This window comes from Heterodontus francisci, chromosome 7, assembly GCF_036365525.1.
Source record: "Heterodontus francisci isolate sHetFra1 chromosome 7, sHetFra1.hap1, whole genome shotgun sequence".
In the NCBI taxonomy this organism is placed as follows: domain Eukaryota; kingdom Metazoa; phylum Chordata; class Chondrichthyes; order Heterodontiformes; family Heterodontidae; genus Heterodontus; species Heterodontus francisci.
Window position 1 is genome coordinate 77533935 of NC_090377.1, and position 18119 is coordinate 77552053.

The 18119-nt window shown below is 36.8% G+C and overlaps 3 protein-coding genes and 1 long non-coding RNA gene across 6 annotated transcripts; 3 read left to right on the plus strand and 1 right to left on the minus strand.

Moving 5' to 3' along the window:
- Nucleotides 1–864: 864 nt before the first annotated feature.
- hoxd10a (homeobox D10a) lies at nt 865–5987 on the plus strand. The gene is made up of 2 exons (XM_068035462.1): nt 865–1730; nt 2936–5987. The coding sequence occupies exons 1-2, from the start codon at nt 992–994 to the stop codon at nt 3205–3207; spliced, it is 1011 nt and encodes a 336-aa protein (XP_067891563.1). The 5' UTR covers nt 865–991; the 3' UTR covers nt 3208–5987.
- A 1664-nt stretch (nt 5988–7651) lies between these two features.
- On the plus strand, nt 7652–10116 carry hoxd9a (homeobox D9a). 2 transcript variants are annotated; one of them, XM_068035465.1, is made up of 3 exons: nt 7652–8510; nt 9062–9279; nt 9998–10116. In XM_068035465.1, the coding sequence occupies exons 1-3, from the start codon at nt 7934–7936 to the stop codon at nt 10031–10033; spliced, it is 831 nt and encodes a 276-aa protein (XP_067891566.1). In that variant the 5' UTR covers nt 7652–7933; the 3' UTR covers nt 10034–10116. The 2 variants fall into 2 exon arrangements, with proteins under 2 accessions (XP_067891566.1, XP_067891567.1); XM_068035466.1 differs by having other exon boundaries at nt 7656–8510; nt 9062–10079.
- Nucleotides 10117–11702: 1586 nt separating this feature from the next.
- On the minus strand, nt 11703–15112 carry LOC137372086 (uncharacterized). The gene is made up of 2 exons (XR_010975364.1): nt 13496–15112; nt 11703–12457 (listed from the first exon to the last, which is right to left on the minus strand). It is a non-coding gene; the product is annotated as an uncharacterized lncRNA (long non-coding RNA).
- On the plus strand, nt 14489–17203 carry LOC137372085 (homeobox protein Hox-D8). 2 transcript variants are annotated; one of them, XM_068035468.1, is made up of 2 exons: nt 14489–16027; nt 16254–17203. In XM_068035468.1, exons 1-2 carry the CDS (start codon nt 15601–15603, stop codon nt 16544–16546), a joined length of 720 nt encoding a protein of 239 aa, XP_067891569.1. In that variant the 5' UTR covers nt 14489–15600; the 3' UTR covers nt 16547–17203. The 2 variants fall into 2 exon arrangements, with proteins under 2 accessions (XP_067891569.1, XP_067891568.1); XM_068035467.1 differs by having other exon boundaries at nt 14492–16027; nt 16251–17203.
- Nucleotides 17204–18119: the final 916 nt, after the last annotated feature.

The following is an 18119-nucleotide window of genomic DNA, read 5'->3' on the forward strand; positions in this document are numbered from 1 at the left end:
AAATGCGGCTCTTCCTCAGCCACAGTCTTAAATCTTGGAAGAAGTCTACGCAAATGTTCGAACGCAACTACATTACAAAGGTGTATGATATCAACATCAGTATGTCTACACTCTACTGTAGATGTTTTTGTAATGGAAAGAACAGGCGTTCACTGCACAAAGCATGATGTAGCTTACAATAATTCAAAATGCGGACTCTGTTATGGCCGCTCGTACCGATCAATTTTACTCACGAAGATTGGTTTAGTATACATCAAGAATACTTTTACATACTTTCAGCTACAGTATAATTTAGTTCTATAAGAGCAAGAAATGTATCAATGTATACCGATAGGACTGCAATTTTTTGATTTCATTCATTGTTGTCACAAAATGTTTGGTTTATATGAAAACAAAGTGTATTTCCCGACTAGTTATACATATAATAAGGGTAATGTGTAGAATGCACACAATGGAATGCCCCCTTGCAGCACCGGAGTTCCTAGATCATAAAGCTGCTTTGCATTGTTCCATTTCGGCGACGTTTTGTACCAATAACTACGTTTATTATTCCCGATGGCCAGAAACTGCTGAGGTTTGTATTTTCTTCGGTTTATCTTATGAAAAAAGCTGGTTGCATTTTAGCAAACAGACTAAAAAATAAAGTGCTAATTATTTTACTATTGATGGCGGGGATGAGATTACAGAGTATGAAGTATGAATGTGTTGAAGGGTTTGAATCGGGATCCGTGCGGGATTGCAATGAGCTGGAGCGGACGCCACTTTGGAATTGGTGTTGTAGGGGTCGCTGTTGTCCACAGTTAAGCTCAAATTCAACTGACTTTGGATCATGTGATGTGCGGGGAGGTAGTGCTTCAAGGCCATTTTCAAATTCCATTGGCTCAGTAGTCATGTGGTTGTACAGAGGCATCCACAATTACAAAGGGAATGTTTTGTTAGAGATGTCAGCTTACAAAGGACATCATCTGCCTTCTTCAAATTACTCTCCAAAATGTCCTGTCCCAACAGTTCTCCCGCTACTAACTCGTTTTTAGTAGATTCCCTGATTAGTGCTTGTCGGGGTGACAGTTTCTATTCAACCAGCTCCATGTACATGCCATCGAGCACGGATATGGGAACTTACGGAATGCAGACCTGTGGACTGCTCCCGACTATGACTAAACGAGGAGAGGTTAACCATCAAAATATGAGCATCAGTGTTCATCCGTATTTATCTCAGGTAGATGGCTGGGCTGACCCTTCAAGACCATGCCGAATTGAGCAACCTGTTACTCCACAGATGCCCACGTGCTCATTTCCTGCTAGCGTAAAGGAAGAAAGCACTTGCTGCATGTATAATTCTGATAAACGGGCAAAACTCAATCCGACAGCAATTCCCGCCTATCCCAGGCTGGTCTCTGAAAACTGTTCCATTGAGAATCCTGAGATTCCCATCCCGGGATATTTCAGACTCTGTCAGGCTTATCCATTGGAGAAAAGCCTGGACTATAATTACGCTGGGGAGATCAGTTCAAATGTAATGCCGCAGTCAAACCTGGGGCTTATCAGTAAACTCCAGGTATCCAGCCAGCCTCCAATGGAAAGGAAAATAAACGAGAAGCCAAACGCACAGGAATCCACTAAAGGAATATATGTCGAAAGTCCTGAGCCAAAACCGAGATTACTGGAGGTCAGTGCAACCGCTGAAGGAGCCGCAACCAGCTCGGAACTATCGGACAATGAGACTAAAGGTGAGCATTTCAAATATTTAATCTGAACGTGACAGCATGGTAACGCGAATACAAAAGCTTGCACAGCCACTACAATCGTAACTTTATTGTGACAATATATTTGGCAAGTTATGTGTATTTCTGATCACCTAAATTTACAAAAAAGGCGAGGAAAGTCTGCATAGCATTGCATAAAATGACAGTTTTCTTTTATTACAATGAGTTGTTGGCAATGTTCTCACTAATACCATGAAATTGTTAATGACGTAGTAAAGACCAACAAACCATTTACAGATGTCAGTATAACATTGATAGTTTCATCTTAGCGTTGGTATGTGTCATATAATACGTGCCCTAAGATATTGTATGAACCTTTTTTAGTGCCATACACGACATATATTAAGAACAGCTATTTATATATTTAGTACAACGACGCAAGCTCAGCCCTACTCGCTCTATTGTGGAAAGTAAGTTACTTGCATCATTTGCTGACTTGCAAACATTGAGTAGGAGAGTACTGGCCGCAGTTAAAATTGTCGCTTCCCCTGGAATATTTTATGTTGGATATGTAACATATTGCTATAAGCTGTGATAAAAGTTTCATTCGAAGAATGTGAAATATTATAGCACGTATAATCATAAATTCCAATTAACCTGTTCTATAACAGGCAGTGATAGTATGCTTAATACCTTAAGATTTACCTCCGCATTTATTGTCATGACCACATACGTTAGTACTGTCTGGATTTCACAATCATTAAATTTAGGTATGAAGTTGAAAAACGACCTATTGGTGAAAAAACTATTGGTGCATTGCAACCCACAGCTTTATATTCTATTTACTAGTAATAACACTACCTACTGATCATCCATCTAATATTAACAAATTGTATGCATTTCGTGCTCACATCTTACATTGCTCTGGCATTTATTTTACAATTCACAAAGAGATTTGTCCCAAAATGTGCAATACAATAAACAATTTACTGTATAATACTATTTGCAAGCCTCCAAATGGATTGTTTTAGTTTCCTCAACCTATTTAGCGATTTTCTCTTTGAATTACGACAATTTGTGTATATATTTGTTTTGATTATTTGCCAACAAGTAAAGAACATGCATTAAGTTGCTGCAGCCTGTGCATAACTAGCTGAGGCTGGGTTGAAGTACAGTGTATGAGAGACATATTTGCTGAAATCTCATTTCTTATTTCTTACTTCTGATAGAAGAGATCAAAACTCCGATAAGCAACTGGCTAACAGCAAAGAGTGGAAGGAAGAAGCGATGTCCTTATACAAAATATCAAACACTGGAATTAGAGAAAGAGTTTTTATTTAATATGTATCTGACTCGTGAGCGCCGTCTAGAGATAAGTAAGAGCGTGAATCTGACCGACAGACAAGTCAAGATCTGGTTTCAAAATCGCAGGATGAAGCTGAAGAAAATGAACAGAGAAACCCGAATTCGAGAACTGACCACTAATCTGACCTTCTCGTGAGCGTGGAATACGGATTCTAACATGATCCATCACATTTAATACTGTATTGATTTACTGGGTACTGTGAAATCCTTCCGGTTTATTCACTCTGGGATATTGTCGATTATTCTGATTTGACCATTTTAGTGTTATGGTTGTCTGAAAGTACAATAGCACGTTTACCTTAGCAAGAATATTTTCTAAGAAGTTGTTCTATATAACAGGACTAATTATTTACTTTGTTTAGTAGGTAGGTCTTAAGTTATTTGACATGCTACAGTTATTCGTGCAATTTGGGAGACGTGTACTGTACATCAGACCATCGCATGTACAAAATTACGACATGCAACTAATTGACATTTATTTAGTAATTGCAAATCAGATGGGACAATACTATTAACAATTTTATTAAAAACGTACGATTTGAATTGTTAATTACCAAGTTACTCTTAAACAGTGGTCCCATAAAATACAGTGTTAAAATAATCAGGTCTGTAGAAGAAGCTCTTAAGTCCTTTTCTGGAGTATGTAATGGAATCGTGATGCAAATTTTCGTGTCTATTTATATGCATGTGTCTGTTGCACGTATATATATATAAGTATAAATATAAATAATAAATCCTAAATTAGATTTCAATTTCTTCAATACGTTTTACAACTTGGGAAGGCTTCGCCAGTGGCCGTAAGAGAAATTGTTAAATTATTCTGGGGCACTTCAATCAAAATGCTTTAACAACGGCAAACATAATACTTTTCACAACACTTTAAAGGTTTAATAAATTAAATGTAGTCATGTAATATAGATATTCCTTTCCTAATACTTCAGAACAGTACTTAGCGGCGTCGTAATATTTAAGCGACCAACGCTAAACCGCTAAATGAGTTAATTTCTAAATTAAACCAAACGGCAGAATTAGACCGGACAGTGTGTCCGGTTTTATACACGTCACATAACTTGTAAATGTATGCATTTATTTATCAAAGTCGCATTTATCGCGTTGGTAGGCTTCCAATTCTTGTAAAAATTGCATAAAGAATTGGCCCAAGAAACAGCTACATATTTATTTATGTTTTGACTCCTCGGTGCAAATCTGTATGAGTTTTTATGTTTATTAGCATAAACCCTCTTCTGGGACATAAGATAGTACCGCAATTAACAGTTTGAATTTACAACGTTAAAAGTTAAAGTTTGCTATAGGAATATATACGGAAAATAATAATCCGCATTACTAACTAAAAAATGTTCACGGTGAGGTACTTTGATTATTCATCTGAGTTTGGCTTTAACCAGGATATCAAAACCACTTTCATTACTGCGTCCTTGGTGTTAATAAACAGAAGCAACACACCTAGATCTAGTTATTCCGACATCTTTAATGCAAGTGATAATTTCTATGCTCACGTTTTATTATTATCCGGTACGAGACGCTGAGAATACTAGGTTGCAGTCAGGGTCAAACATCATGAATTCGATGTTCATTTCATAAGGATGCTCAGCTGCATCTTGTAAATGTCACCCGCAGCAATAAAAAGACAAATAATTTTAGTAACATGACTAGGTCTTTGAAATTTTTACCACACAAGGTAACGAATTTCGCATAGTTTCGTGATATTTCTTAATGGATATTAATAGTAAAAATTCCTTAATCTATGTTTTATAAATGCAAAAACAAGTCAAAGCGCTGTAAGCATAGGATGGACAGAAGAGAATGGTCGGATAATGGTTTAATTTGCTGTATTCTTTTGAGGAGAAGGTTCAATCCAATCAATAAAACGGCTTCAAGAGTCAAGTTAACATTTGTATTTACGGATGTACGCCTTTTCAAAATCTACTAGCTTCCTAGTCTTTGCCCTCTAATGCTGTAGAACTGCCTCATTAAAAGCAGACAAAGAGACACGTATATAGTAGTAACAAAGTACTGGACGCTTACTGTTAAATCAAAATTACTAAAATCTCTCGATAACAGTTTAATGTCACAAACGTTATAAAGTTGTTAAATTAACTTACACAACGTTGTTGCACGTCTGTCGCATTTGCAAGACTTAAAACAAAAAGAAAAACGTGAAACACTTTAATTGTACAAGGGCATTAAGAAAACAGATATAAGAAATGAAACCAAATCAAACGCAGCCACCAGCTCAATCAAGTCCAAGTTTGCAATAAAGCATTGTTTGTACACAATGCATAACACAAGCCGAAAACTTGCAGAGATCGTTCAGCATATTTGTTTCGAATTACAGTCCCACAAATACTAAATAGAATTAATTTTCCCTCAGATTAGTCTGCTTGAGAGTGCAGGCTTCCCAATTCGCTTTAACAACTGCCTTTGTATATACAAATAAGAAAATAAATAAAAGTCAGCATCAATGAGTATGTTTAAACTTATTAAAGGGTGAAATTAGTTACTTTTCCTTCATAACAATTGTAATTATAACAATGATTCACATAATAGAGTTTTGTAGAACCCTGATCGGTGTAAATGTTTAAACTATTTAAAAGTACTGCTTTTTTGTTTTCTGTATTACATGACAGAACACTTAAAAGGAAAGTAATGCTTTCTCACTAATGCACTTTTCATCAAGTATTTAAGTCGCAACGCGTTTTCTGTGTTAATTTAGTTGGGATTGATAGCCAATCTTAACCATTTTACCTTAAAAAAAATATATAAAAGTTTTACTTGAAGTGCTGCAAAATGGCAGCCAACGAAAGAATGTACTTTCTGACGATATTCCAGATACGAAATGCAGCAAACTTTAAAAACATGAATGTTGTAGAAATTTAGTTTTATGTGTGCGTTATATTAAATAACCTTAAACGGAAAACTAATCCACGCTTTTGCTTAGATATAGAAATCGCAGCACCTGAACTGCAGCCTTGATTTCATTCCTTATTCTTAAAGTAATTAACAGCCAGGAAAGGAACACGCCATGTTTTTCTTTTGTAAGTGACATAAAACAACAACAATGAATGTGTCCCTATTCCTTCAACATAGCAAAAACTGAAATCTTGCGAAAAATGTGTGCCTGTTGTCTAAATTCGGCGAGATTATTATTTGCATAAACTTAAATCGGGATAACGTCGTTATAATTTGGTAAAATAGGAATCAAATTTAGGTATTTAATGGTTACTAATTGCTTAAATAAAGTGTCTTGATTACACTAAGGTGAAGCTACTGGAGGCAATAATATATAACGGTTCATACTGAAGTAAAGTTGGATTGAACGGTTATTGACATACTTTGTCCTTCAGCTTTGCTAATCTTCAGATTTTAGCCATTCGCCACCATCCGTTTAGTAGTTTTTCTTCTCGTTTATATTAAACAAATTACAAATAATAACGCCTCTGCCCATAAACAAGTAAGAACAGGAGCCGATAAGAATAACGCACTTTTTAGCGAGATGTATTTTCTGAAAGGTCCGTGAGAGTGGACTGACTGTAAACTAGTCATGGTGAATGCCAAGATTATTTCGCAGTTGTTGACCATCAAAAGCAAAAAACAAAGTTCAATGTGGTAAAGAAAGAATTAACCTAGAAATGTCTAGATTTTTTAAAATGCAAAACTAAACTCATTCTCGAAGTTTGCCTGATTCGTGTCATGGTGGACGGTCACTGGATGTGTTATCTGAAGAAACGCGCAGTCTCGCAGCAGCTGTTTAATGGCTATCATTTTTTAAAACTCGGAACCAACTCAATCTTCTCGACCTTTACTCATAGACTCAATGCAATTCCTCCATTGTATCGACCAGCGACAGCACTGAAACACGGCACTGGAGCTGGTGATGCATTTATGTTTCAAACAGCGGGTACATTCTCCTCTTTTGTATACGATGGTACATTGAACTGCTATAAACAGGCGATGTACAAGAAACATATTTATAGGCGGGAATACTTGTACCTTTGTTGGAACCTTTAGGCGTCCAGTGTTGGTTAAACGTACTTTACTATGCCAAAAGAGGCCTGTTTTATTAAAGACACATTAATGTGTAATCAAATGCACCTCATAAAAATTTTATTGATAGACATAAAAGCATTTATGGTGGCTTCTGAGTACAGACTATAAAGCGGGCGAGGAACCGCTTACTTCAAATGTAGTGATATTTAAAACAAATTAAAATATTAGACGAATAAAATTCGAAGAGTGAAAATACTCAGCAGGTTCGTGTACACAAGATCGTTTTTTTCAAAAATAAGCTCAAATCCTTCGTTTTACAACACGTCGTTTACTCCTTTTATGGAGAAACCAGTCAATGGTCTGTAAAAGCTCTTTTCTAAGCATGGAATATACAGTATAGAAACACCAACGTACCTCGAAGGTGTTTTCTTGCCGCTTTATTGCACTAAGCTAACAGATATTTGCTCTTGACATAGATCATGGACTACGCACTGCTGATTATGAAATGAGTGACAGACATTAATTAGCTTACGGGGGAAAATAGTCCCCTGTTTCTCCAGACGCTTTTTAAACTGCACTTGGAGAGGTTCTTCCTTTGGATACAGCAGAACGTTTCCAACAATCTTGATCAAGTGATTTTGTTTTACCCATTGATAATGCATTTCTTTTTTTATTTCTTATAAAGCTGGGCTAGGCCCAGTTGTGGTCACGCTGATGAGCGGATTGATTTACTCGCTGTATTGGTAAATACAATCACGTGAGCCCCGCAACCAATAGCTGCAACTGTAGTCGGCAAAATACTATGATTGTTCTGAGAGAAGGTATCAGATACACTTCCCAGTGTAACCTTTTCTATGAAAGCGAGAGAGCCTAAAATGTCGACCGGTGGCACTATACACAATTATTATGTTGATTCTTTGATAGGACAGGAGACAGAGGACTTATACGCGGCCAGATATGCCCAAGGATCACACAGCACAGCTTCAAGGCCATCAGGTGTAGCAGACAGTTCAGATTTCTCTTCCTGCAGCTTTACCTCCAAGTCAACCGCATTTTCTAATCCCTGGTCTCCCGTTCATCCTCAATCCTCTGCTGCCGTTGCAGGGATCTACCATCCTTACATGCATCAATCGCATCTTGCAGCTGGAGACACCAGATACGTGCGCTCATGGTTAGAACCACTTTCCAGTTCAGTCTCTTTCCCTGGATTCCATCCCAACGGCCGGCATTACGGGATCAAGCCAGAAACTTTATCAAGCAAGAGGACAGAGTGCTCTTCCTATGAGCTGCAAACGCTCAGCCTGCCAGAATTCACTTGCGGCTCCTACCCAGAGTGCAGGGAGAAGCTTCCCAAGGAGCTTGGCTGCACCAGCTCCGAGACTACGAGCAACAGTGAGCACAAGGAGGAGAAACAACAGCAACTTGACCCAAGTAAGTGCAAAAATTGCAGCTTGATTTACAACCCGAACCTGTAGACCTGAGTGTGCAAAGCTGATGGTTTTACAAACCTATAAAAATGTCTAGACGCCTACCCAAGTCTGAAAAGCCACAGCCAGCAGTAAAGAGTTTATATCGTTTACAGCGAAATTTTACACACAAATTTGCGTCTGACAAGACTGTAAAACGTTGATGCATCCTTCTCAATGAACCTTACAGGACTATCTGAAAGTCGAAGGCCGAATGCATTATTCCAATTTAAACATTTGTCACTGCATTTTTCTATTCTTTCTATAAATTTTTTTAAATATTTGTTAACAACCTACCCTACTTCAAAACAGGCCTAAACAGACTGAAACCAATCTTTACCTCCATTTTTTAATATATTAAATCGCCCTGAACTTGACAAGTACCGAGTGGGGAAAGAGCACTGCAGCTTTGATTAACATTATGCGATTGTGGGAATTCTTGAGGATGTCTGAAATTCCATGGAAAATAGTCAGGGGATGTTCTGATTTTAATTCTTGTTCTTCCTTTCTTTCCAGATCACCCTGCAATAAATTGGATCCACGCTCGCTCTACCAGGAAGAAACGTTGCCCTTATACCAAGTACCAGACGCTTGAATTAGAAAAGGAGTTTTTATTTAATATGTATCTCACCAGGGACCGGCGTTATGAAGTTGCTAGAATTTTAAATCTTACCGAGCGGCAGGTAAAGATTTGGTTTCAGAACAGAAGAATGAAAATGAAAAAGATGAACAAGGTGAAAAATAACGAAGAACCTTAAGTGATCATCCGTATCTTAGCGATAGATCTGAAAATCCTACAGACTGTGTAAAAAGTGTTTTGTCTATCTAGTGGTGCCTGGTTTATTCGAAGCACGGTCTATGTTTCCCAGTGTTGTACTGTTCCAGAGCAATCCTGTGTTTAAACAATTGACATTTATCTTGAGACTGTCCCTGATTTGCTGCTATTGGGTTACATTAAACAGAATTTAAACTGGTGTCAGTACATTGGTTGTATTGCGTTAAAAGTTTGACAACATTACTAAAATATACTTGTTTTATATAGAAATAAAACACGCATATTTGAACATTTTCTTTAGTTGTGCAACCTGTAAAATGTTGTGTTTCCGCTGTACTGTTAGTGTACCATTTAGATATAAATATAGAGAAATGCAAACCCTTTGTCGTTCTATTCAGTTTTATGCTGGTTACTCGATGAACTGTAATACAAGCGCCACTGGCTGTACATCATTCAGTTATTTTCAAGTGCAATGACATTATCACTGTGCTGATAAAGGACATTAAGCCAATGTACTATTTATTTAAAACATTTCAAGTTAAATTAGCAGAGCGTCACGGTCACTATGGGACGGCCTATTTCTCGAGTAACCTGGACGTGTCATTAAACTGTAGGCATCTTGACTAAGCAACACAAATAAATAGAACGGTGTTTAAATTTTGTTACTTTTCCAACAGCTGTGGACATCTTTTTGCGCGTTTGGGACAATCTGAAGCAAGCTTATTTTAGTGACAAGTGAATATGACCTGCTTTAACGCGGTGCTTATTGCATCGATTTGAATACTGTTATAAAGATGCGGTTACTTGGATCATTACGTAAGTCAAATCCAATGTAATTAATGCAATGAAAATGTAAGAAAATATAATATGACAATAGTTTTTGACTTACTCCCAGATCATCTGCAGTATTTATTAGCTACCACAGATGTGACAATAAAAATTATGCTGTGCTGCAAAAGTCAAAAGATTAAGCAGAAATTTCCATTCGTCCGCTGGTTTGTACCTCACGTTTCTTCCTTATGTTAACAATAAAAGTTTATAAACATTTCAGCTTTGCTAACTGGTTAAAAAGTCATTAGTGATTGGATAAACGCCGTTTAGATGTCAACAATTAGCCATTTCAGGAGGGACTGCAAAGTAATATATTCCGTTGGAAGGGTATTATGTTGCCTCCGCTTTTGTTCGAAACCGTCAGTATTGCTAAATTGATGTTAATATTCGGATGACCCAAAGGGGATTTCGTTCAAATCAGCTGATCAGCACTCTAATATTGACCTCCTGATGGAAAATGACCACTGGCTGGTATAAATTATGAAAACAATTCTGAAATCTTGGACTTTCCGGCTTGTAGTAATTAGCAACTATCCACTAAACACATTCTGATACATATAGGTTTTATAGATAGAGCTGATCAACGTATTTTGTAAAACAGAAACTTTTTTAATCAATGTGTTTTCCTTATTTCCTTAGTATATGAGTTGATGGCTGCTTAAAGGAAGTTGTTTTCCATCTCTTGTTTAGAAAGGTGTTTTATAGTTTCTCCTTTGTTGTTTGAACAATGTGCTATTTTTATTATTCACCGATATCCGACGAGTAGCACTTTGGAAAGATTCCTAGTTAGAAATACTCTTGGTACATTTGTTAAAGGTACAAAAATAAGTAACAACAAAGTACATATTGTTGTTAAAACACTGGTGCGGATTAACTATAACTCTACCCACAAATGGCCACAGAGCACAGAGAGCTTCATTTTATTTCACGTCACTATCTCATTAATGTCTCGTACTGAAAACAATTGCGTGTAGTCGTAAAACTGAACTTCATTCTTTTTGGAGAATTCTTTGAAAACGTTAGTGCTCAGGTGTTGAATTGCAACGCCATCTATTGCCACAATTCTACATATAGTACTTTAGAACCGGAAGGAACGGGGTACAATAAACCCCACAACTGGCTAGACGTCTGACCTTAATGACTTTACAGTTTTCTTCGTTTAATTACTGACTTCTTTGAAATCAGCCAATTCAGATGTTTTTGTCTGTTGATGACAAACAAAAATGCAGACACTAGTTAAAGGGGCGAAGACAATTAATTCCGTCTTGTCACTTGAGTCTGGACAAACTATTATCTATTCCCAAACATATATGTTCGAAGGACACTTTGCTATAAAGTAGATTTACATAAAAAAAATCGTCCGCATGTCCAGTCAAATAACAATAACGAGGAAATCTATAGCTTTAGTTCATTAACTCAAAAGGCATGCAATAGAAAACAGCAGCGACGTCTAAAGAAATAATACTTAAGTACAATGCATTTTATTATACAAGATGCAAATGATTTATATGCGAATATGTGTGACACACTTGTTAAATGACGAGCCGAAACTAAATTGAGCGCAGCATCTGTCTTATGGATTTATTTCATTTTGCATCTTCATATAAATGTTTCACATCTCGACACATGTCCATACAAAACATGCTCATAAATTCAAAAAAAATTGTAGTAGCAGTAAATGAAGCACAGCTAGCAATTATTTTCTCACCCTATAGAAAAACATGTGTGAATCTTTCCAAATATTTAATAGTCACCAATAGAGTTCTCTCTGTCTCTGTTTCTTTCTTTGTCTCTGTATACACGTGCAGTCACACATATCTTACTCTCTATCCGCCCTTATTCGGATTATTGGATTTGAATATATATATTTTGTTACTTTAAAAATCGACATATGTAATCAACCGATTTTACATACATTTGTTTTGGTGAGCTATATCAGGGAAATAATATTTATAATTAGTTGCCTGCCTACTTCCCAATACCAAATGGATAGAGTTTCAAATTATCAAATGACTTTTTGAACCTCTAGTTTCGCTGGAGAGTGCTGAACATCGTCTTAAAATAGTGCAGAGTAAATGAGACAAGTTGTACTAACAATTCCGAATCATTTTACAAAACCAATTTCTAGCATTTATTGAGATCTAATGGAGCCCATTTTATGTTTCGTTTCTTCACAAGTACGTTCGCTGATTCTTAAATGATTCTGCACAAAAGTGAACCAAAGCAGCCCAGGTTCCAGTTCAACCGTAGTTCATAACATTATCCACTGGGCGGTGCTGTCGCTCCACTATATCAAATTGGCAAACCTGCAAATGACAACAGATACATGGTAAATCGGTTAAAAGGAAACTAATAACTTCTCATAGCGCTTTGTAGCTCAGAAAACATGAAAAGCATTAATATCTGTAGCCTGATTCTTCGGAGGAGTTTCAAAATACAAATTTAATATTACAATTGTAAATTCACTAAAACGTTCAAAATCAAACGGCGTGTGACCATGTGCTCGCTTAAAGGTAAAAAGTTCCATATAACTTTTTGGAAATTTATTATTAAATAGTTGCATAGTACAGACTCTCGATCTTAAATGACTTGTGAGAACAAAATGAAGGATTTTTCATCACAATTTACACGACTTTCCATTTTAATTTTCACAAAAATCCTCCATGGTTGTGTCTGCATTCTCCTTTGTTCTAATGATGTTCATTCACTGAAACTCTAAAATATGATCTTTGTACAATGGTTGAAGTTGTACACTAGGGTCATAGTCCGATAATTCTGAATGGGATTCGAGAATAAGGATGTCAGATTTTTTTTATTTCTCAATTTTAACAAATCACTTTATACTGAAACACAAACTGAAATTTTGCTAAGCGGCGCAGCAATATTACAACTAATGGCATACATTTCCTGCTAACCTTAGTAAACTTTATAATTCTTAACTTTAACGGGCGTAAACAATTATTTATTTTGATGTGCATTTCAATCTTCAAAACAATAATTAAGCAGAATCGGGTCTACGGTTTTTTTTTAAATCCGCTTGGCGTCCAATTTTACAATGTTCTTCTTAAAATACTTCTTTCAGAATATGTTGTAATAGTTTAAAATGATTTCTGAAACATTTTTCAAGCGTTCGAATGCAGTTCTCACACGCTTGCTGCGTTCATGTGCTGAAATAAATCGACTGCAAATATATATAAAAGAGAAAAAACGAATAAGGCCTAGAATTAAAATTTAAATTATAATCTACACAATGTCATTAAAGGTGCCTTTCCAATGAATAAACCGTTCTCATGAACTCGGCTTTTTTTAAATACATGCTCCACTACTTTATATTAGGTACGTACCGGCAACGTTGTATAAATACTAGTAGATATATATATATATATATATATATTTGCTCGTCGCTGATCATTGCGGGGTTATTCAATAAACTCGACGAGGGTTAATTTATTCTTTTCGGATTTCTGGCGTTACTTCCTTCGATTAGAAACGGCTTTGTAATCGTTTCAGATAGCAAAGCAAAAAAAGTAAAACAAAGCTAAACAATACATTTAAATTAACAACGAGTTATACATATATGTTTTTCAGTCGTATAGGTCAGATTTAAAAAATAATAAATTGATTTGAATGTTTTTTTTACAAGAAAGGGCACCGGCGAGATCCTCTTAATTTATCCTTTCATATACATTTACTTAAATGAAGCAAACATTTCGGCAAAATAGATTTTTGCCGAAAAGTAAATGCACATATGTAAATATGTGCATATCAACATTAATATGCAGCCTATTAATTGCATTACTAACTAATGCAAATGTTCATCATTATGAAAAGTGCGGTTTGCCGGAGATTTTAATTGAATGCGGTTAGTGTCTCTTGTTCTATATTGCAGTTAAAACTGGGCAAACGGCAGCTTTTAGTTCATTTTCAATGTAGAAATTCATGAACATTGTATTATAATTATACAATGATAACGCGTTTTAAATTGCGCGTTTTCAGCTGACTGTTTTTGTTTATGCATATAAATGAAACGTTACTGAAAAGGAATATCGTTACAGCACATTTTAGACTCATTTGGAATGAACATATTCTGAATATATTGAAGTATAAGTAGAATTCTTCTGGTTAGCAGCCAGTGAAGACATTTCTGATTTTATTTCCCTGAAGCATTCTGTCAAGTTGAGACGACCACCGGAGCGTGAGGAACAAAGTTCACTGGTGAATACAAGTTTAACAGATCAAGGACTCTTTGCGTTTAAACTTTAAACGCAGTCGCTTGAAGGAAAAAATTGCGAGTCACTTTATTCATAAGCGATTCAGCTATCATCAACTAAGGCTAACCAGCTCGGGAACTGTACGCCTCTCATCTCAGGCTTGCTGTTTCTCCCGATGCTGTAGTTCTTGATGAAATTTCAACCTCAAGCGACAAACTTTGAGTTTGCCTGAGGATCCTAGCTGCTTTTCTCGGCAATGACGTCTGCCAGGGGTGAAATGATGGAAATTGTATTCACAGGCATGATTTTCATTAGGTAGCAATTAACCTCGAAGTTTCAGTCAAGCGGGCCTATTTTTTATCTGAGGCAAGGGTAGCTATTTCTCCCCGTCTTTGTAGAAGGGATATTTCATATAGTATATTAATGTTGTTTGATACAATTATTTTTTAGCAAGGATCAATTTCTGTTCATCTACTGCCACTTAAACCCAATAACAGCAATAACTATTGTTGATTGATAACAGTTTATATGTAAATTGCAGAAGCATCTATGCGCCAACTATACTTCTGTAGGTAAATATAAATAAATATATAGGAATATAAGCTAGGTAGACAGACCGACAGACACACGCAGGTCCTACAAGATTTATAGAAACAGCCAGTACAAAATAATCCCTGATCTTAATTCTAACTTTAGCCTTTTAGCCCTCTGGCTTCTCCCCCATTTTTGACTATGTCTTGACCTTGAGCCCAGTCTCACCTTGCTGTGTTCTAAAATCTAATTGCTGTGCTGTAACCGGGCCAGCTTCATTTCTCTTCAGTTGAGTGGCGCACGTATTTCATGTTTTCTGTGATGCGGCCCGCCTAATTGTAATGAGAGTGTGCTGAATATATTAATCCGCATGTTTTTTTTCCGATCTGTATGCCCTCTACATTTTAAAAAAAATATCATTTCCCAGTACAGACGTGTTGCCCGCGAAAGCGGTAACTGTAAACGGCAGTCAAAGATCTTCTCAACTGGTTTAGAACTGATCTGCGGTTTCAAAGTGAAGCAGCCAAAGCAGTGAGGCAGTTGTGTACCTACAGTATTAGCGAGTATGTTCCACGGGGCATCAGTGCACACTGGACCTGCATTGCCATCATGAGCACTGTATAGACCGGGGAACCCAATAACATCACTCCAGTGTTGTTTAACATTTATTTTGTTGATATTCATTGGCCATTTTAGAGTCTGCACAGATGAGTTCATATTTTGTAAATCCATTCTACTCCAAGTACAAGCCAGGAGAAGCCCTAAGTCCCACTTACTACGACTGCCGGTTTCCACAAGACGTGACCAGCAGACACGCTGTCGTCTATGGTCCCAGCAGCGGCGCAAGCTTCCAGCACCCAGCTCAAGTTCAAGATTTTTACCATCATGGGACATCAGCACTTCCTAATACTGGCTTTCAACAGAATCCTTGTGGAATTACGTGTCATGGTGACCCCTCTAAATTTTACGGATACGATAACTTACAAAGACAGCAAATTTTTACGACACAGCAAGAGGCCGATCTGGTACAATATCCTGACTGTAAATCGTCTAGCAGTAATATTGGCGAAGAACCAGAGCACTTAAATCAGAACTCGTCTCCTACTCAAATGTTTCCCTGGATGAGACCTCAAGGTTGGATATATTAAAATTAGCTTCCATCTCACGTTTTACTGCTCAGTATTATCGCCAAGGTGTTTAACGCTGTCTGTAAAAGTCTGTTTTTATAGGGACACTTTCTTTGAATGGCATTACCGATCAAAGCAAGGATTGTTGCTTTTATTCCTAGTCTGTAGTTATTTGATTGTATGAATTTTATCCGATTTTTATTGTCTCTTCTGATTCTCATGTTCTTTAGCAGCTCCCGGTAGACGCAGAGGAAGACAAACTTACAGCCGATTCCAAACTCTGGAGCTGGAAAAGGAATTCCTTTTCAATCCGTATCTGACTCGAAAGCGAAGGATCGAGGTTTCACATGCTCTGGGACTCACTGAGAGACAGGTGAAGATTTGGTTTCAAAATAGGAGAATGAAATGGAAAAAAGAAAACAACAAGGACAAATTTCCAACCTCTCGGAACGACGACGAGGACGAAGAGGTCAAGAAAGAACAGGAAGAGCCTGAGCAGGAGACAACAGAAAAAGAGACCAAGTAACTTTACCCCCTTTGGCCTCAAAGCAAAACGTCATCCAGTTTGTGCTAATTCCACTGTTAAACGTGTTGACCAGAATAAATCCTCCAGCACATTGATGGCTAGTTTTGTGTAAACAGTCCACCTGTTTTTGAAGTTCTTTAGAGCCTTAATTCGACATTATTTCTGATGAATTTTGTGTGCATCATTTTAACCTTTGCAATCACCCCCGAAAGATCAGCCGTCGTATAGAATTTTGCAGCTCCCTTTAAAAGTGGGAAAATCGCAGAAGAAATAGCCATTTTGAATAAAGATTTCATTGCTTTTCAATAGGACGATAATATGAAATGATATCGTGATTGATTTAGTTTGTTGATTTTATTTAGCATTTTGTGATTATACCCAACAACATGAACTGCCTAATAGAATGGATAATTTGGAATGTATTGCGAACACACTTAATTAATGATAGAAAAAAAACGTGCACTTGCGATGTGTCTTAATTACTGTGCGTGTAAACTAATTGGTGGTGTATTGCGGCTGGAAACTCTCAACCATTACCTATCTCCGATACGCATATTATAAACACAAGCAAAAAAAAATTACAAGGTATTCCGCAGCAATAGTCACTTTTTATGATGGTCGAATGTGATTAAATTAATAAATGTTGATTAAATTTAACTGTGTACTTGTTTCATTTTATGACCAGTATCCAAAAGAAAATAAAAGTAATAAAAGAAATTCATTATGCTTTTATTGAGATAATCAGCTGAGATCGCTGGATCACTATATTGCCAGCGTTCTGGAGCTGTTGCGAGATTTTTCCTTTACGGTTAAATCGGATATACTTTATTTTTGTTTGTCATTTCTGTGGCCACAAGGCGTACGCCTGCCATACAGCACCACAGCTCTGTACCTTGGATGCAAAAGCCTGAAGATGGCGTGATTCTTTATATGTAGTTATAAAAGTTAATGATATAGCTGATGATTAGAATATTAGTTTATCTATGCCCCAAGTTAAAGTCTTTCAAGTTGACCATTGGCTAATGAAATCACATGCCTGACTCATGTGTGGCTGAAAGGACGCTGTAAAAGTTAGTGTTTGGTGTTAAACTGCGCTCTACTGTACACGTATATCAGCAAATCTCGTAAAACCGACAATAAAAGTTCTAATACTACAAATCACTCGACAAACTGTGGACTTCTGGATTCCAGTTTATTCTTTTCTGATTTAAAGGCTGGCGGCGAAAACAGAATCTTCAGTTGTCGAGTAACCTTCCATCTTTCCATTAAACTTTGCTAAAGCAGCGATCAAGCCATATCTAAACTTTAGCCGGATCAATGGGCATGTTGCATATAAATGTTAACCATAGGAATTGGCAATTTTTATTTCCACCTTTTCTTTGCGCACATAGCATAATGACATGCTAAGCCTGAATCAAGAAAAATATTGATAAGAACAAACAGGAAACAATTAGAAGGAGAAAAAAAAGCAAACATTGTACTTCAAATGTTAAGCAAACAATCAAAAGCCCTCGTTTATTTGCAGAACTAAAGATAACAGTATACATTTTAACAGCGGACTCCAGAATCCACT

Excerpts from the sequence above, each read along its gene's own strand:
- hoxd10a (XM_068035462.1), top strand. The coding sequence starts at position 992 with ATGTCCTGTCCCAACAGTTCTCCCGCTACTAACTCGTTTTTAGTAGAT. Across the intron at positions 1,731-2,935 it reads ATCGGACAATGAGACTAAAG|AAGAGATCAAAACTCCGATA; the intron begins GTGAGCATTTCA and ends TACTTCTGATAG.
- hoxd9a (XM_068035465.1), top strand. The coding sequence starts at position 7,934 with ATGAAAGCGAGAGAGCCTAAAATGTCGACCGGTGGCACTATACACAAT. Across the intron at positions 8,511-9,061 it reads ACAACAGCAACTTGACCCAA|ATCACCCTGCAATAAATTGG; the intron begins GTAAGTGCAAAA and ends CTTTCTTTCCAG. Across the intron at positions 9,280-9,997 it reads AAATGAAAAAGATGAACAAG|CTGTGGACATCTTTTTGCGC; the intron begins GTGAAAAATAAC and ends CTTTTCCAACAG.
- LOC137372085 (XM_068035467.1), top strand. The coding sequence starts at position 15,601 with ATGAGTTCATATTTTGTAAATCCATTCTACTCCAAGTACAAGCCAGGA. Across the intron at positions 16,028-16,250 it reads TCCCTGGATGAGACCTCAAG|CAGCTCCCGGTAGACGCAGA; the intron begins GTTGGATATATT and ends CATGTTCTTTAG.